General features: G+C 33.9%; 1 protein-coding gene across 1 annotated transcript in view; it reads right to left on the reverse strand.

The window, feature by feature from the left end:
• Positions 1 to 10,347, reverse strand: part of LOC124020571 (caskin-1-like) — a gene marked incomplete at its 3' end in the record, with an annotated part of 49,217 nt that extends 38,870 nt beyond the window's left edge. Inside the window, exon 1 of the mRNA XM_046335812.1 lies at positions 10,232 to 10,347. Coding sequence (XP_046191768.1) covers positions 10,232 to 10,325 — 94 coding nt within the window. The remainder of the gene's footprint in view (positions 1 to 10,231) is intronic.
• Positions 10,348 to 10,709: the final 362 nt, after the last annotated feature.

Genomic DNA, 10,709 nt, shown 5'->3' on the forward strand with positions numbered 1-10,709 from the left:
TTAGGTCTATATTAGGTCTATAACAGTATTAGGTCTATAACAGCATTAGGTCTATAACAGTATTAGGTCTATAACAGCATTAGGTCTATATTAGGTCTATAACAGTATTAGGTCTAGAACAGTATTAGGTCTATATTAGGTCTATAACAGCATTAGGTCTATAACAGTATTAGGTCTATAACAGCATTAGGTCTATATTAGGTCTATAACAGTATTAGGTCTATAACAGTATTAGGTCTATAACAGTATTAGGTCTATATTAGGTTTATAACAGTATTAGGTCAATATTAGGTCTATAACAGTATTAGGTCTATAACAGTATTAGGTCTATATTAGGTCTATAACAGTATTAGGTCTATAACAGTATTAGGTCTATAACAGTATTAGCTCTATATTAGGTCTATAACAGTATTAGGTCTATATTAGGTCTATAACAGTATTAGGTCTATATTAGGTCTATAACAGTATTAGGTCTATATTAGGTCTATAACAGTATTAGGTCTATAACAGTATTAGGTCTATATTAGGTCTATAACAGTATTAGGTCTATAACAGTATTAGGTCTATAACAGTATTAGGTCTATAACAGTATTAGGTCTATATTAGGTCTATAACAGCATTAGGTCTATATTAGGTCTATAACAGTATTAGGTCTATAACAGCATTAGGTCTATAACAGTATTAGGTCTATAACAGTATTAGGTCTATATTAGGTCTATAACAGTATTAGGTCTATAACAGCATTAGGTCTATAACAGCATTAGGTCTATAACAGTATTAGGTCTATAACAGCATTAGGTCTATATTAGGTCTATAACAGTATTAGGTCTACAACAGTATTAGGTCTATATTAGGTCTATAACAGCATTAGGTCTATAACAGTATTAGGTCTATAACAGCATTAGGTCTATATTAGGTCTATAACAGTATTAGGTCTATAACAGTATTAGGTCTATAACAGTATTAGGTCTATATTAGGTCTATAACAGTATTAGGTCAATATTAGGTCTATAACAGTATTAGGTCTATAACAGTATTAGGTCTATATTAGGTCTATAACAGTATTAGGTCTATAACAGTATTAGGTCTATAACAGTATTAGGTCAATATTAGGTCTATAACAGTATTAGGTCTATAACAGTATTAGGTCTATATTAGGTCTATAACAGTATTAGGTCTATAACAGTATTAGGTCTATAACAGTATTAGGTCAATATTAGGTCTTTAACAGTATTAGGTCTATATTAGGTCTATAACAGTATTAGGTCTATATTAGGTCTATAACAGTATTAGGTCTATATTAGGTCTATAACAGTATTAGGTCTATAACAGTATTAGGTCTATATTAGGTCTATAACAGTATTAGGTCTATAACAGTATTAGGTCTATAACAGTATTAGGTCTATAACAGTATTAGGTCTATATTAGGTCTATAACAGCATTAGGTCTATATTAGGTCTATAACAGTATTAGGTCTATAACAGCATTATGTCTATAACAGTATTAGGTCTATAACAGTATTAGGTCTATAACAGTATTAGGTCTATATTAGGTCTATAACAGTATTAGGTCTATAACAGCATTAGGTCTATAACAGCATTAGGTCTATATTAGGTCTATAACAGTATTAGGTCTATATTAGGTCTATAACAGTATTAGGTCTATATTAGGGCTATAACAGTATTAGGTCTATATTAGGTCTATAACAGTATTAGGTCTATAACAGTATTAGGTCTATATTAGGTCTATAACAGTATTAGGTCTATAACAGTATTAGGTCTATAACAGTATTAGGTCTATAACAGTATTAGGTCTATATTAGGTCTATAACAGCATTAGGTCTATATTAGGTCTATAACAGTATTAGATCTATAACAGCATTAGGTCTATAACAGTATTAGGTCTATAACAGTATTAGGTCTATATTAGGTCTATAACAGTATTAGGTCTATAACAGCATTAGGTCTATAACAGCATTAGGTCTATAACAGTATTAGGTCTATAACAGCATTAGGTCTATATTAGGTCTATAACAGTATTAGGTCTACAACAGTATTAGGTCTATATTAGGTCTATAACAGCATTAGGTCTATAACAGTATTAGGTCTATAACAGCATTAGGTCTACATTAGGTCTATAACAGTATTAGGTCTATAACAGTATTAGGTCTATAACAGTATTAGGTCTATATTAGGTCTATAACAGTATTAGGTCAATATTAGGTCTATAACAGTATTAGGTCTATAACAGTATTAGGTCTATATTAGGTCTATAACAGTATTAGGTCTATAACAGTATTAGGTCTATAACAGTATTAGGTCAATATTAGGTCTATAACAGTATTAGGTCTATAACAGTATTAGGTCTATATTAGGTCTATAACAGTATTAGGTCTATAACAGTATTAGGTCTATAACAGTATTAGGTCTATATTAGGTCTATAACAGTATTAGGTCTATAACAGTATTAGGTCTATAACAGTATTAGGTCTATAACAGTATTAGGTCTATATTAGGTCTATAACAGCATTAGGTCTATATTAGGTCTATAACAGTATTAGGTCTATAACAGCATTATGTCTATAACAGTATTAGGTCTATAACAGTATTAGGTCTATAACAGTATTAGGTCTATATTAGGTCTATAACAGTATTAGGTCTATAACAGCATTAGGTCTATAACAGCATTAGGTCTATAACAGTATTAGGTCTATAACAGCATTAGGTCTATATTAGGTCTATAACAGTATTAGGTCTACAACAGTATTAGGTCTATATTAGGTCTATAACAGCATTAGGTCTATAACAGTATTAGGTCTATAACAGCATTAGGTCTATATTAGGTCTATAACAGTATTAGGTCTATAACAGTATTAGGTCTATAACAGTATTAGGTCTATATTAGGTCTATAACAGTATTAGGTCAATATTAGGTCTATAACAGTATTAGGTCTATAACAGTATTAGGTCTATATTAGGTCTATAACAGTATTAGGTCTATAACAGTATTAGGTCTATATTAGGTCTATAACAGTATTAGGTCTATATTAGGTCTATAACAGTATTAGGTCTATATTAGGTCTATAACAGTATTAGGTCTATATTAGGTCTATAACAGTATTAGGTCTATATTAGGTCTATAACAGTATTAGGTCTATAACAGTATTAGGTCTATATTAGGTCTATAACAGTATTAGGTCTATAACAGTATTAGGTCTATAACAGTATTAGGTCTATAACAGTATTAGGTCTATATTAGGTCTATAACAGCATTAGGTCTATATTAGGTCTATAACAGTATTAGGTCTATAACAGCATTAGGTCTATAACAGTATTAGGTCTATAACAGTATTAGGTCTATAACAGTATTAGGTCTATATTAGGTCTATAACAGCATTAGGTCTATATTAGGTCTATAACAATATTAGGTCTATAACAGCATTAGGTCTATAACAGTATTAGGTCTATAACAGTATTAGGTCTATAACAGTATTAGGTCTATAACAGTGTTAGGTCTATATTAGGTCTATAACAGTATTAGGTCTATATTAGGTCTATAACAGTATTAGGTCTATATTAGGTCTATAACAGTATTAGGTCAATATTAGGTCTATAACAGTATTAGGTCTATAACAGTATTAGGTCTATAACAGTATTACATTTAAGTCATTTAGCAGACGCTCTTATCCAGAGCGACTTACAAATTGGTGCATTCACCTTATGACATCCAGTGGAACAGTCACTTTACAATAGTGCATCTAAATCTTAAAGGGGAGGGGGTGAGAGGGATTACTTATCCTATCCTAGGTATTCCTAAAGAGGTGGGGTTTCAGGTGTCTCCGGAAGGTGGTGATTGACTCCGCTGTGGCGTCGTGAGGGAGTTTGTTCCACCATTGGGGGTTATAACAGTTTTGACTGGGCTGAGCGGGAGGTACTTCCTCAGTGGTAGGGAGGCGAGCCAGGCCAGATTGGATGAACAGTGCCCTTGTTTATTAGGTCTATCAGAGCCTGGAGGTACTGAGGTTCAACCTTCTCACAGCTCCGTAGGCAAGCACCATGGTCTTGTATTAGGTCTATATTAGGTCTATAACAGCATTAGGTCTATAACAGTATTAGGTCTATAACAGTATTAGGTCTATAACAGTATTAGGTCTATATTAGATCTATAACAGCATTAGGTCTATATTAGGTCTATAACAGTATTAGGTCTATAACAGTATTAGGTCTATATTAGGTCTATAACAGCATTAGGTCTATATTAGGTCTATAACAGTATTAGGTCTATAACAGTATTAGGTCTATAACAGTATTAGGTCTATAACAGTATTAGGTCTATATTAGGTCTATAACAGTATTAGGTCTATATTAGGTCTATAACAGTATTAGGTCTATAACAGTATTAGGTCTATAACAGTATTAGGTCTATAACAGTATTAGGTCTATAACAGTATTAGGTCTATAACAGTATTAGGTCTATAACAGTATTAGGTCTATAACAGTATTAGGTCTATAACAGCATTAGGTCTATAACAGTATTAGGTCTATAACAGTATTAGGTCTATAACAGCATTAGGTCTATAACAGTATTAGGTCTATAACAGCATTAGGTCTATATTAGGTCTATAACAGTATTAGGTCTACAACAGTATTAGGTCTATATTAGGTCTATAACAGCATTAGGTCTATAACAGTATTAGGTCTATAACAGTATTAGGTCTATAACAGTATTAGGTCTATAACAGTATTAGGTCTATATTAGGTCTATAACAGTATTAGGTCTATATTAGGTCTATAACAGTATTAGGTCTATAACAGTATTAGGTCTATAACAGTATTAGGTCTATAACAGTATTAGGTCTATAACAGTATTAGGTCTATATTAGGTCTATAACAGTATTAGGTCTATAACAGTATTAGGTCTATAACAGTATTAGGTCTATATTAGGTCTATAACAGTATTAGGTCTATAACAGTATTAGGTCTATAACAGTATTAGGTCTATATTAGGTCTATAACAGCATTAGGTCTATATTAGGTCTATAATAGTATTAGGTCTATAACAGCATTAGGTCTATAACAGTATTAGGTCTATAACAGTATTAGGTCTATAACAATATTAGGTCTATAACAGTATTAGGTCTATAACAGTATTAGGTCTATAACAGTATTAGGTCTATAACAGTATTAGGTCTATATTAGGTCTATAACAGTATTAGGTCTATATTAGGTCTATAACAGTATTAGGTCTATAACAGTATTAGGTCTATAACAGTATTAGGTCTATAACAGTATTAGGTCTATAACAGTATTAGGTCTATATTAGGTCTATAACAGTATTAGGTCTATAACAGTATTAGGTCTATAACAGTAACAGTATTAGGTCTATATTAGGTCTATAACAGTATTAGGTCTATATTAGGTCTATAACATATTAGGTCTATAACAGTATTAGGTCTATAACAGCATTAGGTATTAGGTCTATATTAGGTCTATAACAGTATTAGGTCTATAACAGTATTAGGTCTATATTAGGTCTATAACAGTATTAGGTCTATAACAGTATTAGGTCTATAACAGTATTAGGTCTATATTAGGTCTATAACAGTATTAGGTCTATAACAGTATTAGGTCTATAACAGTATTAGGTCTATAACAGTATTAGGTCTATATTAGGTCTATAACAGCATTAGGTCTATATTAGGTCTATAACAGCATTAGGTCTATAACAGTATTAGGTCTATAACAGTATTAGGTCTATAACAGTATTAGGTCTATAAGGTCTATAACATATTAGGTCTATAACAGTATTAGGTCTATATTAGGTCTATAACAGTATTAGGTCTATAACAGTATTAGGTCTATATTAGGTCTATAACAGTATTAGGTCTATAACAGCATTAGGTCTATAACAGTATTAGGTCTATAACAGTATTAGGTCTATAACAGTATTAGGTCTATATTAGATCTATAACAGTATTAGGTCTATATTAGGTCTATAACAGTATTAGGTCTATAACAGTATTAGGTCTATAACAGTATTATTAGGTCTATAACAGTATTAGGTCTATAACAGTCTATAACAGTATTAGGTCTATAACAGTATTAGGTCTATAACAGTATTAGGTCTATAACAGTATTAGGTCTATATTAGGTCTATAACAGTATTAGGTCTATATTAGGTCTATAACAGTATTAGGTCTATATTAGGTCTATAACAGTATTAGGTCTATATTAGGTCTATAACAGTATTAGGTCTATAGTATTAGGTCTATAACAGTATTAGGTCTATATATTAGGTCTATAACAGCATTAGGTCTATATTAGGTCTATAACAGTATTAGGTCTATAACATATTAGGTCTATAACAGTATTAGGTCTATAACAGTATTAGGTCTATAACAGTATTAGGTCTATATTAGGTCTATAGCATTAGGTCTATATTAGGTCTATAACAGCATTAGGTCTATAACAGTATTAGGTCTATAACAGTATTAGGTCTATAACAGTATTAGGTCTATATTAGGTCTATAACAGCATTAGGTCTATATTAGGTCTATAACAGTATTAGGTCTATAACAGCATTAGGTCTATAACAGTATTAGGTCTATAACAGTATTAGGTCTATAACAGTATTAGGTCTATAACAGTATTAGGTCTATAACAGCATTAGGTCTATATTAGGTCTATAACAGCATTAGGTCTATAACAGCATTAGGTCTATAACAGTATTAGGTCTATAACAGCATTAGGTATATATTAGGTCTATAACAGTATTAGGTCTATAACAGTATTAGGTCTATAACAGTATTAGGTCTATAACAGTATTAGGTCTATATTAGGTCTATAACAGCATTAGGTCTATATTAGGTCTATAACAGCATTAGGTCTATAACAGTATTAGGTCTATAACAGTATTAGGTCTATAACAATATTAGGTCTATAACAGTATTAGGTCTATAACATCATTAGGTCTATAACAGCATTAGGTCTATATTAGGTCTATAACAGTATTAGGTCTATATTAGGTCTATAACAGCATTAGGTCTATATTAGGTCTATAACAGCATTAGGTCTATATTAGGTCTATAACAGCATTAGGTCTATAACAGTATTAGGTCTATAACAGTATTAGGTCTATAACAGTATTAGGTCTATATTAGGTCTATAACAGCATTAGGTCTATATTAGGTCTATAACAGTATTAGGTCTATAACAGCATTAGGTCTATAACAGTATTAGGTCTATAACAGTATTAGGTCTATAACAGTATTAGGTCTATAACAGTATTAGGTCTATAACAGCATTAGGTCTATATTAGGTCTATAACAGCATTAGGTCTATAACAGCATTACGTCTATAACAGTATTAGGTCTATAACAGCATTAGGTCTATATTAGGTCTATAACAGTATTAGGTCTATAACAGTATTAGGTCTATAACAGTATTAGGTCTATAACAGTATTAGGTCTATATTAGGTCTATAACAGCATTAGGTCTATATTAGGTCTATAACAGCATTAGGTCTATAACAGTATTAGGTCTATAACAGTATTAGGTCTATAACAGTATTAGGTCTATATTAGGTCTATAACAGCATTAGGTCTATATTAGGTCTATAACAGCATTAGGTCTATAACAGTATTAGGTCTATAACAGTATTAGGTCTATAACAATATTAGGTCTATATTAGGTCTATAACAGCATTAGGTCTATATTAGGTCTATAACAGTATTAGGTCTATAACAGCATTAGGTCTATAACAGTATTAGGTCTATATTAGGTCTATAACAGTATTAGGTCTATATTAGGTCTATAACAGTATTAGGTCTATATTAGGTCTATAACAGTATTAGGTCTATAACAGTATTAGGTCTATATTAGGTCTATAACAGTATTAGGTCTATAACAGTATTAGGTCTATAACAGTATTAGGTCTATAACAGCATTAGGTCTATAACAGCATTAGGTCTATAACAGTATTAGGTCTATAACAGCATTAGGTCTATAACAGTATTAGGTCTATAACAGTATTAGGTCTATAACAGTATTAGGTCTATAACAGCATTAGGTCTATATTAGGTCTATAAATAACAGTATTAGGTCTATAACAGTATTAGGTCTATAACAGTATTAGGTCTATATTAGGTCTATAACAGCATTCGGTCTATAACAGCATTAGGTCTATAACAGTATTAGGTCTATATTAGGTCTATAAATAACAGTATTAGGTCTATAACAGTATTAGGTCTATAACAGCATTAGGTCTATATTAGGTCTATAAATAACAGTATTAGGTCTATAACAGTATTAGGTCTATAACAGTATTAGGTCTATATTAGGTCTATAACAGCATTAGGTCTATAACAGCATTAGGTCTATAACAGTATTAGGTCTATATTAGGTCTATAAATAACAGTATTAGGTCTATAACAGTATTAGGTCTATAACAGCATTAGGTCTATATTAGGTCTATAACAGTATTAGGTCTATATTAGGTCTATAACAGTATTAGGTCTATGTTAGGTCTATAACAGTATTAGGTCTATAACAGCATTAGGTCTATATTAGGTCTATAACAGCATTAGGTCTATATATAGTCTCCATATTGACTCTGTACTGGTATCTCCTGTATATAGCCTCCACATTGACTCTGTACCGGTACCCCCTGTATATAGCCTCCACATTGACTCTGTAAAGGTACCCCCTGTATATAGCCTCCACATTAACTCTGTACCGGTACCCCCTGTATATAGCCTCCACATTGACTCTGTACCGGTACCCCCTGTATATAGCCTCCACATTGACTCTGTACCGGTACCCCCTGTATATAGCCTCCACATTGACTCTGTACTGGTACCCCTGTATATAGCCTCCACATTGACTCTGTACTGGTACCTCCTGTATATAGCCTTCACATTGACTCTGTACCGTAATACCCTGTATATAGCCTCCACATTGACTCTGTACCGTAATACCCTGTATATAGCCTCCACATTGACTCTGTACTGGTACCTCCTGTATATAGCCTCCACATTGACTCTGTACTGGTACCCCCTGTATATAGCCTCCACATTGACTCTGTACCAGTACCCCCTGTATATAGCCTCCACGTTGACTCTGTACCGGTACCCCCTGTATATAGCCTCCACATTGACTCTGTACTGATACCCCCTGTATATAGCCTCCACATTGACTCTGTACCGGTACCCCCTGTATATAGCCTCCACATTAACTCTGTACTGGTACCTCCTGTATATAGTCTCCACATTGACTCTGTAAAGGTACCCCCTGTATATATTGTTATTTTCTGCTGCTCTTTAATTATTTGTTATTATTATCTGTTTTAAATATATATTTATTTATTTATTTTCTTAAAACTGCATTGTTGGTTAAGTAAGGGCTTGTTAGTAAACATTTCACTGTAAGGTCTACTACACCTGTTGTATTCAACATTTCACTGTGAGGTCTACTACACCTGTTGTATTCAGCATTTCACTGTGAGGTATATATATATATATGCCATTTAGCAGACGCTTTTATCCAAAGCGACTTACAGTCAGTCATCCCGGGATCTACTACACCTGTGCATTTCACTGTCATTACACCTGTTGTATTCAGCATTTCACTGTGAGGTGTTGTATTCAGCATTTCACTGTAAGGTCTACTACACCTGTTGGATCTACTACACCTGTTGTATTCAGCATTTCACTGTGAGGTCTACTACACCTGTTGTATTCAGCATTTCACTGTGAGGTCTACTACACCTGTTGTATTCAGCATTTCACTGTCAGGTCTACTACACCTGTTGTATTCAACATTTCACTGTGAGGTCTACTACACCTGTTGTATTCAACATTTTACTGTAAGGTGAAATACCTAAAGGTGTAATACCGGTGGTGTTCGGTAAATACAATCTGATTTGATTTCATCTTCCTCATCATCCTCCTCATCATCATCAATTCCCTCATCTTCCTCATCATCAATTCCCTCTTCTTCCTCCTCATCATCATTACCCTCATCATCTCTCTCTATCACACACATGTACAAACGCGTGTTTATCGACATCAACCTGTATCCCCAACCTGCGGGATACACACATACATCACACACACACACACACCGCCACTGTCCTGACATCGTTGTGAAGCGTTTGCGTCTGCGTGTGTGTGCGTGTGCATGTCAGTGTGTGTGTGTCCAGTGTGTGGGATAGAGAGAGCAAAGGGGGTACTGACTGGTTTTCCCGGGCCTGGGTCGCTGGAGAAGCCGCTGCGCCGTCAGAAGATCCTCGGTCTTCACCGCATGAAGCAGGTCCTGGTCCTTACCCATCCTTTCTCTATCCCTCTCCTCTTCCCCCTCTCTCTATCCCTCTCCTCTTCCCCCTCTCTCTTTCCCCCTCGTCGTTAATCCCTTCCGTTCATCCTCCAGTCAGTCAGCGGTCCACAGCAGCAGATGTATAGGGGTTGGGTGGCTGCGATGCGGCTTCAGTAGAGAACAGCTACCCGCTGTCCGAATCCCTCAGACCGACAGACGAACCGATGCCCGTTATACCAACCCTCCTCCTCCTCCTCCTCCTCTCTGTCTCTCTCTCCGGCCTGCCCTCTGTCCGCGACGGGGCGGCCTCTCCCCTGGTAGAGGTTAAGAGCGCGAGACGCACCGTATTCCAAACAGATTTTCCGGTGTGCTGATTTTCACGGAGCTGTTTGTGCGTGC

Source organism: Oncorhynchus gorbuscha, unplaced genomic scaffold (assembly GCF_021184085.1).
Source record: "Oncorhynchus gorbuscha isolate QuinsamMale2020 ecotype Even-year unplaced genomic scaffold, OgorEven_v1.0 Un_scaffold_857, whole genome shotgun sequence".
Classification (NCBI taxonomy): Eukaryota; Metazoa; Chordata; class Actinopteri; order Salmoniformes; family Salmonidae; genus Oncorhynchus; species Oncorhynchus gorbuscha.